Below are 22,937 nucleotides of genomic sequence, written 5' to 3'. Positions count from 1 at the left end.
CTGCAAACATTTTAAAATTTCCGGTAATGATCTTGAGAGTTTTTGTTTGTTTGCGGAAACTGCGATCAGCGACTTCGGCTTTAGTGCTATTTTTTCTCACGATCTTTTCAGAGGGAAAATTTTAAAATGTTTGCGGAAACTGCGATCAGCGTCTTCGGCCTTTTTTAATTTTTTCTCTCGATTTTTCAGGGAACAAACTGTTCAGGGTACGAACTAGGTTGCATCCAAAATAATATACCAGACTCGTAAAATTTGGTAGGCCTACACAAATATACCAAATGGCAACTCTGTGGTTGATGCATAGGAGAGTTGCCAAGTAATTGGGAGATCTGGTCCAACTATTCACTGATGTCACAGAAAATTGCAAAGCCTTGCGAGCTGGACACTCCTCCAAAAAGACTGTAAATTTTTAACCAATAAATTATAAATTTTGCTTCGTTAAAACTCTGGTTTTTCCCGGAATTTTTTTGATTTTTATTGATTGATTGAATCTTTATCCTCGGACTGGAAAAGCTTCTAGCAGAGCTTGACCCAGTTCAGTTCAGTTGTTTTTATCTTATCTTAATACGAGCTGTTTTCGTACATGGAAATCATATCACGGGCTGTCTTAGAACCGTGCTAATTAATCGCTGCTATAACGGGAGCTATGAAAATCACAGAACCAAAATATTTTACAAGATAATAGCCATGAGGATTGTGCGTATAGAAATTAAATTTTTACCCAAAAAATATACTGAAATAAAGTGTTTGAGATGAAAAAACGTCAGAAAGTCGGTTAATTTCAAAAATTTTTATACTGAAATTGAAATTTTTGAATTATAACAGAGAGTAGGCTAATGCTAAACTAAACAAGAAATTACTTTTGCTCATAAATATAAGGCATTTTTGGGCGTTTTTACATTTCAAAGTAATTGCCCTAACATTGAATTATATATATCTAGCATTGCACGATAATGTCTAACCACCTGAGACGAAATGCTTATTGTGAAGGGCAAGAAGGTAGAAAAATGACCAGTGTAGGTTTAAAAAATTCGCAAAGAATAAAAACTAAAAGTCAAGAAATTTCACATTTCTAGCATATTTCCTTCCGAGAATATTTCACTACTAGAGTGGGGCGTCCTCATAAAACCCCGTGTCGCTACAGATAGGGTTAATCCTGGAAGTTTCGCATACTTGTAGAGGCTTTGAAATTGAATCAATGCTGCAGGTCCTGTCACGAATTTTTTTCCCACAAACTTTCTGTTACTTCGAATGGAGTTTGTATTTAGCCTACATACCGTGTGAATGCAGCGTTTTTTCTTTGGCGTGTTTAGTTCAGTGGTTTCATCTTGTGCCATATGTTCGTGAATCGTGAGGACCACGGTTCGACGCCCATCGAAGTCGTTTTTTGCTTTAAATTAATTTTTGCGATGCACAAAAGCTTTTCAAAAAAGTAGGCTAGGGTTAGGATTAATGGGATAGGGTTAGGCTAATTCTTAATCAATTCGGAAAACCTTACTTTTAGAGGGACCAGAATCAATTTATTTTCTAAAAAAACTTTTTTCTTCTTCTACAAAATCGTAGAGTTGTTCACTCTTTGCTAAATCGATGAATATAGGCCTACCGTAATTTTTTTCCCTACATTGAAAGAGTTTGCGGTCCTAACTTAATGCTTTCTTATCATATTTGTGGATTTCGGGAGGAGCCCATAAGATGGTTCTCACGCGGCACTGCCTTCAACAATGGGAAAGCTAAGTAGGCAAACCGGTTACTAACTAGATTAAATTTCCCCCCCGGCTGTTTGGTATCGTACTATTTTAGATGACTCTAACAAAATAATTAGGCTTTTCAGCAATTAAGTATTGGTGTAGTATATAGCCACGTCAGAATCCGAATTAGGCTATAGGCATAAATTTGACAGATGATCGTCATCCACGGAACAGAAATTTTTCATCAGGTGGTGAGGCCGAGGGGACTGAATTTTCATTCGCAGCTTTCTTCAAGCAAGTCAAGTCAATTTATTTGTTTCGATTACGTCAATCAACAAAGAAACATACCGTAGTGAATAAAATTGTTAAAATAATATATTATCCAACGATAGCTAGATTTTATTATTAATTGATCGACTGAATCTTTATCCACAGTGTATCAACAAATCTTACCTTCAAGCCTGATCAATTGAATGATATGTTTACTAGCACATCTTACACAAATAACAATGACATAGATGACCTTTTTATGCCTAACATATCTGAAACATATGTAGACTCAACAACTGTCAATAAACTAAAAATGAACTGCTCACTGGGGCCAGTGTTCTCTTCATTATGCATCAATGCTCGATCTATTGTTAATGTAAAAAATTTCACCAAACTTGAGGCCCTGCTGATGTCTATAAACATCAGTCCTGATTTAATTTCTGTAGTCGAAACATGGATTCAGCCTAATTCAAAAGGTCCTTACTTAAACCTACCGGGCTATACATTCATATCAAATGCTCGAAAAAACAGTCGCGGTGGAGGAGTAGGAATATACTTAAAAAGTGATATTATGTATACCAAGCGTGATGACCTAACCATTATGAAAGAAAAAGTATTTGAGTCTATTTTTATTGATATTTTTGTTGGTGGTAAACAAGTGACCTGTGGTAGCATTTATCGAGCACCTGTATTGGAAGCTAAGTCAAATTTGGATTTTCTTGATCTGCTTAGTGAGTGCATAAATAACATAGGTACATCAAAACAATGCTATATAATGGGAGATTTTAATTATAATCTATTGGATTATGAAAACATCAATGTAGGCAATTTTACAGACTTGATGTTTTCAAATTCTTTTTACCCACTAATTAATAAACCTACCAGAATAACTGACACCAGTGCAACAGTCTTAGATCAAATATGGTCCAATGTGCAAACAGGTAATGAAACTCGCTGTGGAATTCTAATTAATGAAATCTCAGACCACTTCCCAGTTATGTATTGTACTAACATTGGAAAACCCTCAGTTACATGTCATCAATATACCAGATCATTTAATCTCTCAAACATACAAAATTTCTCAAATGCTCTGGAAAATATGGACATCACTTGTTGCTTAAATCAAACTGATGCTGATGAAGCTTATGAGTCATTCATAGGAGAATATACCAGTCAATTTAATAAGCATTTTCCTTTGAAAAAAACACCTTTAAAAAAGAATAATTCTTGGTTTGATAAAGAACTACTACATCTATTACGAAGAAAAGAGCGTTTGTTTAAAAAGTACATATCAAATAAAACTATTCACTCCAAACAGAACTACACCTCTGCAAGAAACTTATACTTCCATACAGTTCAGCAAAAAAAGAAGGAATTTTATAAATCCGAATTTGAAAAGCAAAAGTTTAATATGAAAGCTACTTGGCGAACAATCAACAATCTATTAGGTAAATCCCAGTCTAAGACTAACCATGGCATCAAAATAAATGATAGTACAGTCACTGACAGATTAACTATTGCAAATCACTTCAATGATCACTTTTCCTGTGTTGCCCATTCCCTTACAAAAAAAATTCCCAAATCAAATACAACATTTTCAACATATCTTGATTCTCCATGCTCTGAGACAATTTATATTTATCAAACTACTTTAAATGAAATAAGCAATATTATTCATGCAATGCCAGCAAAAACTAGCAGTGGCATCGATGAAATACCATCCATAGTTGTAAAGTCAACCCCAAACAACATACTGCATGCTTTAACTCATATATTTAACTTATCTTTAACGAGTGGAAAATTCATAAATTCATTTAAGTTGGGGAAGGTGATACCTATCTTTAAAAAGGGTAGCTGCAAAGATTCAAACAACTACAGACCAGTCAGCCTACTACCTGTTTTTTCAAAGATATTAGAAAGACTCATGTACAACAGATTATACTCGTTTTTAATTAGACATAAATTTTTCTATAACAATCAATTTGGTTTCAGAAAAAATCATTCCACAAGCCATGCTGCTTCAATGCTAATAGATAGTATCACTAGTATACTCAATGACAACCACCCTGCATTAGGAATCTTTCTTGATTTATCTAAAGCATTTGACACCATTGACCATAAAATATTGCTAGCTAAATTATATCATTTCGGAATAAGAGGCGTGGCCTATGATTGGTTCATGAGTTACCTGAGTAATAGAAAACAAAGAGTGGTCTTCAATGGCACACTATCTTCTAATGTTAACAACATATCTTTGGGTGTCCCACAAGGGTCTATCTTAGGCCCTCTTCTATTCCTGATTTATGTAAATGACTTTCCTAACTGCCTTCAACACGGAACTGCAATTATGTTTGCAGATGACACCACCATTATATATAAAAATAAAACCGTTTCTACGGTATATGATACGGCAAATCAAGAACTTGTATGCATAGATCAATGGCTATCAACAAATCGATTGTCTCTAAATGTCACCAAAACCAAACATATATTATTTTCAAGTCAAGGAAGCAAGACACTATCATACCACCCACCCTTGAATATTCGAAAAAGCAACATAGAACAAGTTGCCTCAATAAAGTTTCTGGGAATAATTGTAAACGAGCATTTGTCATGGAAATCTCATATGGAAATCTTGCTTCAAAAAATAAGATCAACACTCTGCGTGACAAAAAAAATTAAGCCTTTCCTAAACAAACAAGCACTTCTCTCCATTTACCATTCTCTAGTTGAGAGTCAGATATTATATTGCATCTCAACGTGGTGTCATGAAAACAAAACTATATTGCAAAAGCTACAACGTACATGCAATAACTTTCTTCGTACTGTATTTGACATTGACCGCAGAGAAAGCATAAAAGGTGTAATGGAACTCAATAATTTAAAATCAATTAACCACATGAAAACTACAGAGATTGCAACTTTTATGTTTAAATATTCAAAAAAGCTGCTTCCCACAACATTCAATGATATACTTATGTGTAAACAATCAAGTAGCCTAACAACAAGAAGTAATTCTCCTTATATTCCGATATATTGCCGAATTAACACTTGCAAACAATCAATACGGTACATGGGGCCAATAGTTTGGAACAAGCTTCCCCCTACTATAAGAAATGAATGTAAAACTGTAAAAGGCTTTAAATCAAAAATAAACAAGCTAAATCTTCCTTGAAATAATCCCATCTAAGTATTACATCATGCACCAAACATACTAATATATAAAAGATATATAAAAATATATATATATATAGATATATATAAATATATTTTTGATTTAAAAGATATATATATATACATATATATATTTTTTTTTTTTGCCCAGCAATGATAAGCCAATGTGTGTAGATTTATTAGCAAAATAGTAAGATTGTAAGTACTCCTACTGGCCTTCTGGTTCTTGTGTTTTTTTTGTCCACAGAAGTTCTACAGAGCCTGCAGAAGTTTTTCCATCCTTTTTGACCAATCTCCATCTTTCGGTGAAGCGGTGGCCAGTTGTTTTATTTCAATATCTTGGACTGGATCGTCATGCTATTGTCTGATTGTTTATCTATTTTTTTTTTTTTTTTTTTTTTTAACGTAATATGCCAAATTGGATATTTTTTGTCACTTTAATATGGTTTAACGTGTAAAACATACGGTAACCCAAATTTATCATATTACTGGGACATACCACTACTACATCCCAGCTGGCGATGCCTGTCATTTTTGCATTAATACAACGTTAGCTAACGTTGGATCGGTGTGGAAGTGGCGAGTTTAGCTGACTGGGGTCTAAAATTATCGCTTTATCAACGCAACTTTTATCAAAGCACGCTTGATATCTTTAAGACATAACTTCCCTGGGTATAATTGAATTTCCGCAAGATGATGATGTTGTTTTTTGCTAGTTTGTTTTTTTGTCATTGTTTCATGTCGTCAAGTTATAGCCTATCTATTTTGTGAGTCGTGCAAGGCCTGGTGCGTTGCGCTTGAAATGGCTTTGCCCGTGGTAGGATTTCTTTGTGGGGTTTTCTTTGCCTGCCTTGCTCTTTGCTATGAGCTAAACGCATCAAGACGTGTTCCCCTTACGACCATCAGCACTCTTGATAACGCACCATGGCCGATCTTCATAGCAACTGTCCATACAAATCTTCAATATATCAGCTAAAGTTATGTAGGCTAATAAAGTTATAGCCTATAGGCTATATGTTTATTTGTTTTGTAACATTTTTTATTTTTTTAATTTTCCCTTTATATCTTAAATTTTTCTGAAGGTGTTGCGACCGTGCCAAATTTTTTTCAACTCAATAACTTACTTCGATCACAAGCACGTTTTAACGTTCGCGTTTTGTCGCTTCTACCTTTTTCTTGACCTTTGCTATGTTGATGTGTATTGTGTTGATATGATGGTCAGAAATAAAAAAACAACTGAACTGAACTAACTGAACTTTTTGAAAGCTTAATTCTGGCATAAGTTAGGCTACTTGTGAATGCTTTGAACCACTGACGTAGGTCTGGTCACCGAGATTGTCAGAGTAAACTTTTTGCTTGTTGAACTGTTGCAGGTTACCTGTGAATTATTCCATTCACTAGGTGCCGCTGAATGGAGAGGTGTTTGTTTGTTTGTTTCTTTTATCTTTATCCTGCATTGCGGGAAAGCGGACTTGAGCGCTATGCATCGGTTAGGGATTGTAGATCATAGGGATGCGAAACTTCATCCGCTTTTGGCTTATCCGCAACACTATAAGAAAGGTTACGTTTTTTTGTAATTTACAAAATATTTTACTTTTTATAGGATATATAGGCTAAGAAGAGTGAAGTTGGTTTTAAAGTAATTTAAGGTTTTTAGTTGAAAGCAAGCCAGCAGTAAAGCGTAAAAAAAATGTCAAATTGGCAATTGACCCTTCTAATGTTGAAGGAACAACGGAGTTGCGCGTCCCGTAATGTACTGTCCCTGTGCATCGGTGTACGCCTTCCGACGTACACCTGACCCACGCTGCAGCCGACGGTAATGTCTGTTTCCGGTTGTCTACTCTACTTATGACTTAAATTTGGTACTACCCATTACTCGAAATCGATTACGGGGTAGAGGCAATTATTGTAAAGTTTCTTGCCCAGAGAAACAACAGCAAGTGCGTGTGGCTGGAGTCGAACATGCAGGCTCTCGACTGCGAGCTCACCGCGCTAACCACTCGGCCACTGCTGCCGCTAACCACTCGGCCACTGGTGTCTTCATACGATGTCGCTCGTGCTGAACAAAGTGGAGAGACGAGCTGGGAATTCATAAGAAAGGACACAGTTTACCAAGCATGATGAATCTGTTAAATAAAAAGATATCGCTAGGTGTCGCTAGCAGTCTTTGGAATATGTTGCTCAAGGGCATACCTCAAGAGTTAAACAAGTGGTAGGGGATTTTGCCGTTTCATGTTTTTTCGTTTATAATGTTTGGCTTTTTCCAATTTACAGCAAATGTAGAAACACAGAAAATAGTAGGAAAACATTCTTCAAGAGTGTATTATTTGATCGAAACATCTTTTATCTGAGAAACTAACTCCTGTAAATCAACCGATCAATACTCGAACAAAGTATCGAAATAAACGAATTTTGCATCGAAACGAGTCGAGCATTTTGCTGTATTTGCATGATAACAAACAAAAACAATCAAAAATCTTTTAATACGGAGTAATTTTAAAAACACTGACATTGATGGCCTTGACAAAAGTGGCTCTGTTTTAATCGTTTCAACCTTTGGTGATGTTGAAACAATACAAAAGACTAATATTTCACAGTTGGACTGGTTTAAAAGTCATCAAATACATCTTTTTAAAACGGAACAAAACAAAAACATATGGTGTTTCCTTTTATTAACGACACTACAAAATAGTTTGATCTTTTATTACAACTTTTATTTTTGTTGTACAGTACATTACGTGCAATGCAATTAGCTAACAAGTCTGCAAGTTCGGTCAGTTGCAAAAGTTTCGCAATACCACTAAAATTATTTAGCCTATTTCCAAAACTAAATTTCATCAACTTGTAAAGTTCTATCCTGCAGACCCAGCCCCCTTCCCAGGCAGTTAATCAGTTCAAAGTCTGAAGACGTTAAATGAATGAATCAAGCAGTAACGGATATAAAAGAATATTTTGGATTGGGCACCAACGTTCCGAGAAAACAAGAATTTTGTCACGTGTGATTGGTAGGTACTTTTAGGTGTAATTTCTGTCGTGCCTTCATCAACCATACATACAACGATGCCTTTCGTATGTTGCATGACTTAGCCTACCTCGTTTTATGCTTGTGTTCGCACTATTCAAATTGAACAAAATATCTTGACCTTTGATGCAGTTGCCCACTTCCCAAATATCATTACACGTTTTTATGTAGATGTCAATCTTCAAAAAATTGTTACATGAATAACTTAGCCTACTCTCCGCAATTCTGACGCTCTTGTCAAATCGTCGTATTTCACTGGAATATTGTGGTTATTATTTGTATTTTTTGTTTTTGCTTTGTTTGGTAGTAGGCTACATATGGATCTATTGGTCTGACGCAGATAAAATAATAATACTAAAGGACAATAAAAAGTTTTAGGTCCAAACGTAAGCTTGCAATTGGAGGTCTGGGAGCTTGCCTTCGAAAGCTTATAAATTTATCTCTATTTGGTCTTGTGTGTTGTATGGCCCAACAATAATATTTTGTTTAAGACGCACACTTTGCATTTGACCATAACCAATTAACCATCTTAACGTAGTTGAATAAGCCATATTTTCTTCAAAATAAACGTAGTAAATGTTTCTTGGCATTTGATAGCACAAGATAAAACTTTTATCCATTAAAACCGCTGTGAAAACACGCTTGAGGCTTGCCCGATGCTGCCGATTAGGCGATTAAGCTATGCAACGTGATCAATCGAACGAAGCGAGCAAATTCAGCAACTGCGATTCAGCTGCCATGTGCCATTCCTACACGATGCACTTTCTAAACGCTTGTTCAACGTGCTATTTGAACTTTACGCACAAAAAATAAGAAGCTTGTAAAAACTTTTGAAGCTGCTACGTTAATGATTCAATTTTTCACATGGCTGCATGATAATAAGTTAATGCTACTGATGTTTGTAATTGTACTAAAATAACAAACGCAATCATCAAACTAAGCTCTGTTTTCGGTAGCATTAACGAGGCGAATTATGCAACAATTCATCTTTTTTGTAGTTTCTAATTTTGCTTATGTTTTTCATTTCGTTTGACCGTGCTGATGAGCTAGTATTGTTATACAAAAAGACTTTTTCGTGCTTTGCAGCTACAGTCATCAATAATGTGAAATTGAACAAATTTTATTTACAATGGCTAACAGAAGCAGGTTACAAAAACATTTCGATTGATGATTTCTTTGCTCTTTTGCAGATTTTAACATTGATTGATGTACAAAATGGTTAAGTATTTTACCATCATTGTGTATTTAAGCATTCTTAGGAGAAAATCACTAACGCCGACCACACATATCCAATTTGGTCAAAATAGTTCGATTAACAATCTGTCATCTTCCGCAAACGCAAATGAGTCAAAGGTGTCAGTATTAAGTTGATAGTTTGGCGTGTCCGCCCACAAAACTGACTCATAAAGGTGCTTAACAATCTATCGGTTGGTTGTTAGGTATTTGTAATATAGTCACATTTCATTCCATTGTAACGTAGCACCACTCTTGCGTTCAGCTTAACTGGCGATTAAGGGGATTTTCATTCCGTAAATGTGTTTTGTGTTATCCTCGAAAACAAGTTTATTTGTTCTTTTTGAAATAGCATGCTATCATATCACACAAGCTTCTACTGAAAAATGTAAAGTTTAAAGACTAGATTCTTGCGTAGGCTGGGTATGGTTTAGTTCAGGGGTCACCAACTGGCGGCCCGCGGGCCGCATGCGGCCCGCCACGCTGTATCGCTGCGGCCCGCGGAAGGTATCAGCGTACAAGTATAAACAAAAATACTTTTCTTGAGGAGTTAAAGAGCACGAAGGCAAAAAATACTTTCCGAGAAGCATATTTTCGCTTTGCATACGATTCCACCGACCGATCAATCAGATTATAGTTCTAGGTGAGGGTTGCTTAAAGTTATTCCAATGCGATGTCTAGCCACACCGTCCCAGTGGTTGATTAAAACGTCTTATTTCAAAATTGTCTGTGAGCATATGGTTGCTTATTTTAAGTTTGTAAACGTCATGTAAATTGTAAACACTAGTGTGCGTTTCACCGTTATTGTGTTTCTCGAGCAGTGTTCCTTTTATGCAATTAAGTTTTTGTAGCCAAAATAGATCGGTGTGCCAACTCAGTTTATAATAAATTGGCAAAATATTATATATACATTTAAAGACTTTTTCTGATTGTACTATGAAAATATTTAGCTTAGTACTGCAAAATGTTTTTTGTTTTTAAAGAAATATGGAACGCTTCACGATTTTGCGTGTCATGCTTGCGCAGGGGCCATTCTGATCTTCTCTGTATCGTTCTAATTTTAGTATATGTACTGCCGAAGCAAGTACTGCAAAATGTTGTTAAATCAACAAATTCTTGCCACGCTGATAAGCACCGCAAGCGACAGTTGTCTATAATGAAAGAAAGACGGTTTTATAGACTCTCACAAAAAAGATGAAAAACCAACTGGTTGCTTTTTTAGAGGGAAGACTGTTCATGAATTACGATAGAATTACGATATTTCGATGATTTCCACAAGCGTTTGTTTCATGGTGCCTAGTTTCTTTTTCCCTGTTATTGGAGCCTATTTTCGCTGATATGTTTGGAGGTCGCTATTGTTGCCTGTATTGCCATGTGTCAAACATTTCCTTGTTTACTGAAATTGTTAATTGCAAGATATCTTTTGTGAAGCGAAGTGACAACACCACTCTTGCTTGGCGATAAATATTCTGATGAAACCGCTCGCCTCGCTATAAGTGCGCAAAACAAGTGGCCTCGTTTATTAGGCATTGTTAAAAAAGTCAAAAGTGTTGTAAAAGGAGCTTGGCCTGGCAGTAGCGTTGTTTGATTAATTTTGTTGCTGCGGTATTTTAACATAAATATGAACAACATTTAACGCTGGATACTGGGTACGAAATGCGTTCTTTTCTAGCATAAGAGTCAACCTACCTAAAATTTTATTAGTGCGGCCCGCCTCAGCTCTCCTTAGTGCCAAAATGGCCCGCATGCAAAAAAGGTTGGTGACCCCTGGTTTAGTTGATAGAGCTCAATAAACAAAAAATTGGGTAAATCGAATATAACGTCGAAATTAGATTAGTGAAAATACATTTTCCTAATTTTAAGTGTTTTTATTACAAAAATACTTAGGCTATTGGAGTTTGTATGAAAAAAAAACAAAAAAAAATAATGTAAAATATTATTCAAGTTTCACTTTTTGCAGAGTTACATAAGTTCATGGAATAGGCTATCTTCTCTACAATATACAAATCAGTGCGTACAGGGTAGCAATAACTTACTATAACTAACCTGTATGCAATAACAGATTATTTTATCAGCGACAAAAATAATAATTTTTAATCAAGATTGCATTGTGTGATTTACAGCTTTACATATTACTAAAAGTTTTAAAGCTGTTTTTTTTTTAATAGAGCTACAGTTTTTTTTTCCAAGCTAGTTAAGTATGGCCGTAGGAGCTCATAGTCCACAGCAACGTCTGTGCAGCCACTCCATGCTGCATTGGTGAACGCCTAATCTTGACCTGATTATAATACAGTACAGCGGGGTTACTCAACTAATGTTAATAAAGGTCCGATTTAACAAGTTGAATGTTTTTAGCGGTCCGGTGAATAAATTATTTCACACGCAACCACGAAAGTTAAATTATCTGTACCAAACCACTTTTTTAGGTATAATGTAACTCGACTTGGATTTTTGAGAAAGTGTTGGGGAATCTGGGGGTCGAAGCCCTCCAGCAACTAAGATAATCATAGTAAAAATTTTTTCCATCCAGTAGAAAGCTGTTTAAAGAAGCCCTGAAACGTGGCAATGAGGTTATTCTTCCAAAAGCTTAAAGGGGTATTAAAGGAAAAACCTGACTTGGCGATTTTCCACGTTCTTTGTGTTTAACATGCTACCATAAAACGATTTTCAATAAAATTTTGCCCCATTGCGGTCTGACCACCATTGTGCGCGTGCTTTTGTCAGAGCTTTCAAAACGAGATTGGCCTGAGCAACGAAGCGTGCGACTGTAAAGAACGTCATAAAGTCTACGTCATAAAGTCTAGCAATCAACCGATGACGCAATAATTGTTACTGCGGGCGATTTGACTGTAGGCTATGTATGTATTTACATCAAAACAGCACATTTTAACATCAAAACAGCAGACAGTTTGCTCAAAACATCAGATTGGTAACGTGGCTTTTGTTATTGCTGGACTTTATGACGTATTCTTGAGCTGTGTTTGCACGTTTTGGTCATTTTGAAAAAAATGAAAATAAATGAAACACTGGACTTTGGGCCTTGCCAGCGCCATTGAAAACAAATTTTTTTGGGTAATTGTTTTTGAAATGTATTCTTGAATGTTCAGTTTACTCATTTTAATGCTTAATTCCGGTTTGAAATTTTCCTTTAGTATGCCTTTAAGGTTCACCATTAGGGTTGCCAGATATTTTTCCTCAAAATAGTGAACACTTTGAAAGCGCGCGACCGCATCCTCAAAGTTCTCAAAGCAGTGGCGTAGCCAGGAATTGCGAAAGGGGGTGAGGTTGACGGCCGGCGGGCGAAGCCCGACGGCGTTTTTGCCAAAGGCGACACCCAGTGGCGGGGGGTCTGGGGGGCCTCCCCCAGAAAATTTTGAAAAATGACTTTGAATTTGGTGCATTCTGAGAGCATTTTCAACAAAAATGTGGGTATATATATTCCTGTAAAATGGTGCTGTCTGGTGGCATAGCAAAAGGATAAGATCATTATTTCTTCGGCATTTTTCGTTAATAAAGCTATGTCTCTATGTTTTCTTGTTGCTAATTCCAAGCTGAGATATTTGAATGTTTGGTATTGGCAAAACTCGCTCTTTTAATGCAGTTTCGTTTAAAATTAGGCAAACTTTGTTTTGAGGCATAGAGACTGAAAGCATCATTCTCAATATGTCACACGCGTGACAAAGGGGGGGTTGCAATCCCCAAACCCTCCCCCCCTTGGCTACGCCACTGCGCTCATCTGTCCATATGTAGCCTAACCCATGCAGTGGCGTACGCAGGATTTTGTCAAGGGGGGGGGGGGGCCATTGAGAGTAGCGTAGCCAGAATTTTTTAAATGGGGGTTTTTGACGACCGGCGGGCGAAGCCCGACGGCGTTTTTGCTTAAGACGACACCCAGCGGCGGGGGGTCTGGGGGGCCTCCCCCAGAAAATTTTGAAAAATTACTTTGAATTTGGTGCATTCTGAGAGCATTTTCAAGAAAAATGTGGGTATGAATATTCCCGTAAAATGGTGCTGTCAGGTGGCATAGCAAAAGGATAAGATCATGTTTCCTTGGGCATATTTCGGAAATAAAGCTAAGTCTTTATGTTTTCTTGTTAATTCCTGACTGCGGAGATGTTTAAATGTTTGGTATTGGCAAAACTCGCTCTTGTAATGCAGTTTCGTTTAAAATTAGGCAAGTTTTTTTAGACTGAAAGCATCATTCCCAAGCATAAAGAGACTGAAAGCATCATTCTCAGTATCGTGACGCCACACGCGTGCCAAAGTGAGGTTGTAACCCCCCAACCCCCCCTTGGCTACGCCACTCGTCATTGATATCTCAGACTACTTCATGATATCCCAGTATAGTTTTAGTTTAGACTTTATCTAATCCTCTCTCACTAATCACTATAATAGGCTTACAGAACACTATGCCACATTGGCATACCTGGGGTAGTGTAGGTGGATTGGGCCATGTATTTCGTATTGGCTTAGTCTATAAAACAACATTGTTACAGTAATTGCTTTGACAGAGCAATGCAAAACATATTAAATGCCTTAATCTACGTCGTTAACTACTAAAACATTTTAAGGGGGGGGGGGGGGGGGGGGGGGCATGGCCCAATGCCCCCCCCCCTGCGTACGCCACTGGGGCCATAACACTAAAAATTCTCTCAACATTGGCATTAAGTACAGGGATAGACATTGTATACTGAACAAATTTTAACAATTTAGGTGCAGTTTCTTTCTGAAAGAAGTTAGTCCACTTTTCCAGCGATGATCTTAATTCTTAACTCAGTTTGTCAGCTACCTAGGCTGTACAGTGTACACTCCACTGTTGGACTTCGTGCTGGCCAAGCCTGGCTTTGGCGAAATTACACTGGGGTAGCATATTAGGGGTTTTTCCTCAAAGCACCAGACACATGTGCTTTTACTTTCTAAGCAGCAGAAGTGTATAGTCACTGGTTAATCCATGGCTATTGGCTAAAATATACTGACAGAATTGTAGACAAAAATTAATAGTCAAAATAGTGAACATGTTCACTGTCACTATTAGCAAAATAGTTTACAGTGAACATTTTCTTAAAATAGTGATTTGTTCACTAAAATAGTGAACATCTGGCAACCCTATTCACCATCAACACCCAGAAGGTCCGGATTCGGACCGCGGTCCACCAGTTGAGTAGCCCTGCAGTACAGTATAATGCAGACGCTTACATTTGCTTCCAAAAGGTTGTGAAATATGCAACATTGTGGACTGCATAAAACTACTATTACTAGGCCGTTTATACTTACACGATTGTATAGTTATCCATGTAATAAGATTAAACTATGGACTAATAAACAACGATGTAGATTCTTTATTTTATCCAACGTAATGCACAATTACTGTAGGCAGCTTTTTGTTTGCATGGTTAAATAAAGTCTTGTTACGACTTTTTTTCGATTTTAGTTGTGCGTTTTTTACCTGAAATCTCTTTGTGACAAGACATGCCCTCACAAAAATAACAAGACGTATGAGATATTTTATAGGTCAGGGTTACGAATGCCAACTACAGTAACAGGTCGATTTTATCCCGAAGAAAGAAACGGAGGCAATCCATTCACTCAAAAATAGAAAAAGGTACCATTTAGCGTTTTTGTCTGGTGAGCGTTTGAGGTCTACTCAGCTTGCCAAAAATGCACTTTTTCTTTGTCCGAAAGTGTTTTAAAACTAAATTTACTTTCACTTTGTCAGTGATCAAGAAACTGAGCTTTCAAGTCAGAGCAGGTTTGACAGCAACCATAGCAAACCAGGCCGCATGAAAACTGAACAGAAGGCTGTAAAGACTTTGCCGTTGATAAAGTACTACGGAGTTCAGCATTTGCATTTCAATAAGTAGCCTATTCAATAGTTTTAAAAAAAGGACTTGCGATTTTTTTAGGTTTTCTTATTTGAAGCAGTTTAGGACAAATATTGTAGTTTTGAATGTAATAAATAGAATAAACAGGCTACCGCAGCCTATGAGAGATGACAATCTTTGAAAAAGTAGGAAGTACAGTGAAGATCTACTCTTAACAATTAAATTTTAATCAAGGTTGTGTTTGTTTCGCAGATCTTGTATAAGCTATTTAACGCCGGATTGTTTATGCAATAGTGACATGAAATCAATGTCAGATTCATCTCCTGTTCCAACTGAAGTTTCCAATTCAGGCAGAAGTCCTTCTCCTTTTGAATACGAACAAGATGCCGGAGCATCTAGAAAACCGCTGCGAACCCCAAAGTGCGCGAGATGCCGCAATCACGGCGTAGTAAGCACGTTGAAAGGCCACAAGCGTCACTGCAGATGGCGAGACTGTCAATGTTCCAACTGTCTACTTGTGGTGGAGCGGCAAAGAATTATGGCTGCCCAGGTAATGAATATAGTTTTAGTATAGGATAGGCTACAGTAATGTTGTTTTTTGGTGTTATTTTGAATTTGATTAAGCGAAGTTATGGATCTTTGTTTGGTCGGGATATTTGTTGGTCGATATAGTTAGTTCTACTTTAAAAAAAATAATTAAACACAATAGAGTTAGGCTATGTCAGTCTATCAGCTTCAAATTAATAGAAGGAAAATGCTTTTTATTTTCAAACAAGAACATTTTTATTGTAAATTTTTAAATTTCTGTGAACATTGCCTATTCTTGACATTTATTTACACCTGTGTTGTAACAATAAAATCGATTTTTACAGAAACTAATGAAGACTATAAATAAATTAATGTTAACGAATGCATGTGAAGAAATATTATGATAAACCAGATCAAAATTCGAGAAAATACAAAACATACCACTTGCTAATAAAGCATAAAAACGTATTACATCAAATCAATGTTAACAGATGTTAAATTTGTACAAATTGTTGCAAACTGGTACTTCTAGCTAGGACAAAGCAGCGAACACAAACAATAAGCGTGCCAATAAACCAAAAACAAGCAAATAGAGTATGGTATGAAATGTCAGACGACAAGCATGTATTTTAAATATGCAAACTCAACTGCTTAAAAAAACAGTTTTAAAATAAGGAAAACATTTTTGCTAGCTAATTTTTGGTATCAATTGATTGCAAAAAACATTCTTCTCGATGGTCAAGCTAGTTGGGTTAAGTTTTTCCACGTATGTCGCTTCAAAGCATTCCGATAAAGTTCTTTCAGTTAGACCTAATTGTGATGATGTTCTATGTTCGTATTGCAGCTCAAAAATTGAAACGAAAAATAATTTCATACATTTGCGTAATGTTTTTGTACCAATTAGGACTGTATTGAGATATAACAATAAAATCTGTCAAATTTATGAACTAAATTACAAATGCCAGACTCATTTAGCCTATTTGTTATCTTTTGGGGGACAATAAGGTCTAGTTTCGCAAAACTTTTCATGAAATAAATAGTTCCATAAAAACAAACCCTTTTGCATTCTAAGCGATTTCTGACGTCAATTTACGAACAAAAAGTTCAAAACAGAAACAAAAAAATCACCAGGATGCGATTGTGCTTTTTATTGCTCTACTTTTTTTGTTTCTAGTTTATCAGGTAATTTTTTGTTCAAAAAAGTAAGTTTTATTTTAAAAAGATCCAATATCAAAATCATTTTGTGAAGAGAAACGGTGTAGCTTGCAATATACTTTCCTTTTCCTTGTTGGTAAACTTTTCACTGTGTGTCGAGTTCAATTGCTTCAATGGGCAAGTTTGTTTTCAAAGAAATTGTTAGCAGAGATTACGTTACGTTGAGAAATTGGCAATGAAACCACTTCATATGTGATTGGATCGTTTCCTATAAACAGAAAAAATTCGATGGCAACTTTAAGCTAACGCAAATACAAGACCTCGTGGGAAATCAATGATCAAAATGAATGGTCAATACAAATTGCCATTTTTAGATGTTAAATCATCAAAACTGTTTGTAATGGTAAATCTGATGTGACAATTGATCATTTTGATCATCACAGTAAACTCATGGTAGCCTGCTTGATTTCATTGTTTTAGCAGATGAAGTTTTAGCACCTGCTACTCATCAGGTGTTAGTACCTGTCACGTGATTATTGTGTCATCACCTTGAAATCATCGTTTTAAGTGATACGCTGCGAAAGTCTTTAAGGGTCTAGCCAGGGCCGCTGAGATAATAACTAGGACCCGGTACCGATGAGATCCTCGGGCCCCAAATCAAGAATGCGCAAAGGTTTCTTCGAGTTCCGGGCCCCTTGGAAAGGTAACGGACCCCTCATATTATCCCATGCCCGGGGCCAAAATTAACCCCTGTGCCTCCCTGTCAACGGTACTAGGTCTACCACATTCAGTTTGGGGTGGTGTGCACAATTTGAAAAATTCAAAATTACAAGCTAACCGACGACGATGTAACTTTGCTATATTGCACCACAAAGTTTTGGAAATAGCTTACAACATGTAGGCTGCTGTGTTCTTCCCAATGTTGTGAACTTGTAGCTGTACCCAAGTGAGATTTTCATATCGAAATCGTTTGGTTTACTTTCAAATATTTTAGACAAAAATTTATACTCTATGTAAAGAATACAACTACAGTTTTACAGTGGGTCTATAGTTTACTTCATATAATTATATCGTATGGCCTAGTTTGCTGTATTTTACAGTGACGATTAACGCACTAAACATCGTTTTTTAAAAAAAAAGTTTTTGCACCTTGATGCAATGTTAGGCTACTAACTGAAGTGTTTTTCCACGACTGTCCACATGTGAAAAAAATAATTTCCCTTTCTGTAATCTCCGAAAAAAAAACAACCAGAGGTATCCAAAGACGACTTCTACAAAATACTATCCGAAAACGTAAAAATGAATAACGGTTCGAACAAAAAACAGCGACAGCTAAACGGAAAATAGACTTAGACAAAAAGACCGACATGACCAAGCCAACAAATATCATGCTTGTCACAATTGCTTAAGAAAAAGCTAAAAAATCAACAGAACAAAAATTCTTTGTATGTCTTGTGCATTTGAAGTTGTACAAGCACTCTCAGCGCTTGGGTTTACAGGTGTGGAGAGCAAAAGTCAACAAAGTAAACTGATACAGTGCTAACAGTTAAGCGTAGAACCATGAAACGAATTTTGGGATGAAATAGATTAGTTATACTTAGAAAAAATAACTCTTTTTCGACTAAAACAAACAATCGTGTTAAAGATATCTCAAATAGAAAATTTGCTCCGTTTTTCTTTTGTCTTTTGTTTTTAGTTCGTCCACAGCTAGAATGAAGACTACGATGAAAAAATGTTATTTTAGTTGTATAGCTAACTCACACACTAGCTGTTCAGCTGTTTTTTGGCGTTTGTGAAATCTATACGTCAAACAACATTTTTTCAAACCGTAAAAGTCAACTTTAAAACTCTCCAGCACTGCCCAGTTGTAGTTCAGCTGTGTTCACGTTGGTATCAAACTTCAAAGAGGACACCTTGCTTTAAGCTAAACTGTTTTCAGCTTTAAAGCTGATAGATATGTCTTTGAATATTTGAGTTATTCGAACTTTGTTGATTTTTGCCGCAAAATAAGAGTAAAAAACATCTACAACGGAATTTAATTAATCAAAAACTGAGTTTACAGCCTACTCTAGTTTTGTTGCAAATTTTTAGCAAAATTGGTTATTTATTTTTGCTATGCTAAACACTAATAAATTTATTTAGTTTTTGTGCTTTGTGTGTCTCCTTGAAAATTCAGCCTATTTGATGTGATTGAAATTAAATTTTTGTTGTTTTGATGAGATATCAACCAAAGCGTTTAGCAAGAGCAAATAATAATCTAATACTACTAATAGGCTCTCGATGCTTGCACATCAGTACAAGTCAAAATTCAAAATTTTGAGTCTACAAATAATTCAGTACAAATGTTCAACAAAACTGTTTTTACAAAAAGTCGAATCCGGGCAAGGTGATTGATAAACGACAAACATATTTTAATGCTTTGACGCCGCTCAAAATACACGTCAATTAGTGTCTGATTGATTTTATATTTTACTGTTGTTTAATGAGTTAATTGAAAGTATGTGTCCATCAATCGACGTAGGCTATTTTTACACATTGTTCAAAACAGATGCCTTGAGACTCAAAACAAAAGGAACATTTTGTTTAATAGAATTTAATTATGTATTTTAATGCTTCTTGAATTAGGTTGCTTTGAGACGGCAGCAAGCATCGGATGTGAAGAAAGGGTTGCGTGTTGAAGAAGAATCAGGCTCGAGCCAAGACTTGAATCTTAGTTGTGTCTCCGACAAAGCATCTCATGAAGCAGCGTCTGCAATGCGAGTCAGATGCAAGAATTTACGAAATGCAAATGCGTTAACAAAAAATGCCTTGCAAAGTGAGTTGGTAACGTGATACGAATGGTCTATAGTGTTTTGTTAAATATATTAAGTGTTTTTGCCGTAAAGAAGTCAACAAAAGTTCACTGCGTCTGTCGAGGCTCAATAAAGCATATCATTTGCTCTTCTGTTACGTTAATAATTAAGTAGTTATGATATGTTTTTTGTAAGAAATTCATTAAATTTACAGATATCATGTGTTTGCTTAGGTATGAAAAAAACGGGAGTTTCTTCGTCCAAAGAGAGCAATATCCGCCATATTCTTCCGCCGATGTCTGAACGAATGAGAAAACGAAAAGCGTTTGCGGATAAAGAATTAGACGATATCACCATGCAAAGAGAATTATCTTTTGGATGTGGAGTTGGTGGTGCTCAGCCATTTTCTATTCCTCCTCCGATCTCAACGCACATACCAAGAGGGGATGCAACGTTTATTCCTTCAAAATCGTTCTTTCCTGGGTTAAACTTGTCTCCATATTCAGATTTTTTTCGCATATCCCGAACTCAACAGCCACTTATTCACCCAAATGATGACATTTCCTTTGATTCGAAACATGACCTACGTACTGTGCATTCTTCTGCACATTTTTCATCGGAACAGCCATCTCCTAAACGGAGCCCACTTTTTCATACGGCTAAGAAAATTAGACACGAGTCTATCAGTGACGAAAGTGTATTCTATGACCCAGTTTCTGTAAATGATTCAAAGCACAAGGTACCAACCAAACACTCACAAACACGCTGCTTTTCACCAAAAGGTTTTACCAAGCATAGCCGCCATTTTGATAGCTTGTTAGAACAAGCTGAGAAGTCTAAAGATTTCTCTGATGTAATGTTACAATCACGAAACAATTCAGAGAAAACAAATTCAGCTGTCCTTTCTCAGTCAACAACAAATGCCAACTATCCTCATATTGACGAGGACACTTTGTCACGAAATAATATTAACCACATAAATCAATTAAAAAAACAGGACGACAAAGAGTTCTATTTTCGCAGAGAAGGGCGATCAGAAGACAATCCGTCGCACCGTCTTTATTCTGAACAAACTTCGGCAACAATACAGCAGAAAATCAACCATTTATCTTCAATGTTTCCTCATCTTGATCACAGGTCGTTGGAACATACCTTGTTACTGTTTGAAGAATCAAATAAGTTGTCTCAAACCAAATTCTATGACCAACAAATTTTGCATGAGCGACTAAATATGTTAGCTTCTAAAAGTATGCCCCACTACAATCTTTCAGCTTGTAGTGATAAGAGATGTGATCGTACTGATTTTAGAAATACTGTTCCTAGCATTGGTTCAATCATTCCACCTACTGCATTACAATTAAAAGAATATGAAGATTATTTGTCAAAAATAGCATTGAATTCCCAGAAAAATGTCCCATCTTTATTTCATTGTCTTCCTTACATGCAACTGCAATCATCTATGCATACTGCCTTCAATGCTGCACTGCCATCTTCTCTTCAACTACAGAAAAACCTGGAGCAGTTACGGGAACAATGCCGATCTCAGATGATGCATCGTGTAGCAACACTGCCGGAAAATGCTTTGCCGAATTGCAGTCAAGAATTTGTTAACAAAGTTGCTCAATTTTTATCAAAAAACTTACAAGATTCGCAAAAAGTTTCAGCTCAAAAAATGAACGAAAACGCAACAAAAAGGCAACGAATGAGTAATGATAAAAGTGATGATTTAAAAACTAGACAAATGTCTAGTGAAACGTTCCGAAATGATACAAGCCATTACCACAAAGTGACATCTTATGCTGGCTATGATGAATCAAGAAGAATGTCTTCTCCAGACGACCAAGCGCCATGTTTTCACACGGAAAACACACAAGAGTTGCCAAAACAACCACAAAAACTGCTGCATTGCATTTCAAATCAAAACTATAACGAAGCCGACAGACCCTTAGATTCTTGTGATAATGTTCAACATGGTTCCGCTGATGAAAAAGATTTCGGCTATCAAAACAATTCTAATCTGGATAATTTCGCTTTGGACAGTAACAGCAGCTCGGACGAATTCACATGTAAACGCCCTCACAAAATCACTCCGTTTACTGTACAATCTATTATAGGCAAAGCGAAAGCTTAAGCGATCATTAGTTTTCGATTTGCGTAGGTCTTCGTTATTGTATTAATACCATAGTGTATGTTTGGAGTAGTACATAAAAATAAAAGAGTAGTTTAAACAGATTATTGAGCAGTAGACTGATTGCAGTTAACTAGAGTTTAGTTTTTGATTTTTATGTCATCATTGCCTTGTAGACCCATAGCTCATTACCCAGACAGCAAAGTCAGTCACTTTTACAGTGAAATCAGTCACTTTACTGCAAATGTTGTCAACGAACATTAAAACTGGACTGATTTTGGTGTTTGGGCATGTAATACTGTATTCTGTGATAAAGATATAATCAAGCGTAATCTATGCGGGATATTTTTAACACAACTTGTTGTCTTTTTACTGCAATCTTCAGTTTGGAAAGTAGACCGTTAAATGATTAAAGTTCGAATACAAGTAAACACTAAATTTGGGTGGTAGCTAGCTTTGTTCATCCTATTCGCAACGTCATTGATTTTTTATGAGCATAACTATTTGATATTTTGTTTTTCAGATAATTTTAGTGACTTAAAAATGTTCTTATATCATACACATTAGGCTAATAAAATTTATGTACTGTATTTGCCAAAATACGAAAAGTAATTATTAATTACTGTATTTTATAGCTTTCTTTGAAATATAATGACTTCCATAATTTAAATTTGTATTCTCAAATAGAAATAGGCTACCGGTATAAAGTTGTGAAGGTAAAAAATCCTTTTCGGTTTTTATCAAGCTTGTGCCATAGCACTATTATTTTTTTACTGTCTTGATACTTGTTTTATGTGAAATACATCATAAATATTATGTGAAATACATCATATATATTAAATGTAAATGTACAACATAATGTAGGAATTGTTTACAGAAAAACTATAAAAGTTACAGTAAATATTCTTTGATCTACGATAGCTCTTTCCACTTCCTTTAAAATGTGATGCGGTGGAAGATAGCGTCAGAGTTTCTTATTATATTCTCTAGTTTACATATCAGCAAGAAGCCATATTCTTTGTATTGGATTACGATATCAAACATAAAAGTTCGTTTTAGCAAAGATATCACCTTTAAAGCGGCAAGGTAAATCTGATGCAAAAATCATAATTAATCGACAAGAAA

The 22,937-nt window shown here is 36.0% G+C and overlaps 1 protein-coding gene and 1 non-coding gene across 2 annotated transcripts; one reads left to right on the top strand and one right to left on the bottom strand.

Moving 5' to 3' along the window:
- Positions 1 to 10,368: 10,368 nt before the first annotated feature.
- Positions 10,369 to 10,475, bottom strand: LOC145779172 (U6 spliceosomal RNA). The gene has a single exon (XR_014290524.1). It is a non-coding gene; the product is annotated as a U6 spliceosomal RNA (small nuclear RNA).
- A 4,994-nt stretch (positions 10,476 to 15,469) lies between these two features.
- LOC145778606 (uncharacterized) lies at positions 15,470 to 22,640 on the top strand. The gene is made up of 3 exons (XM_082590131.1): positions 15,470 to 15,759; positions 19,518 to 19,707; positions 19,918 to 22,640. The coding sequence occupies exons 1-3, from the start codon at positions 15,508 to 15,510 to the stop codon at positions 21,813 to 21,815; spliced, it is 2,340 nt and encodes a 779-aa protein (XP_082446257.1). The 5' UTR covers positions 15,470 to 15,507; the 3' UTR covers positions 21,816 to 22,640.
- The last annotated feature ends 297 nt before the right edge of the window (positions 22,641 to 22,937 follow it).

Source organism: Aplidium turbinatum, chromosome 10 (genome assembly GCF_918807975.1).
Source record: "Aplidium turbinatum chromosome 10, kaAplTurb1.1, whole genome shotgun sequence".
NCBI classification, from domain to species: domain Eukaryota; kingdom Metazoa; phylum Chordata; class Ascidiacea; order Aplousobranchia; family Polyclinidae; genus Aplidium; species Aplidium turbinatum.
This window is presented reverse-complemented; position numbering and strand designations above follow the sequence as displayed.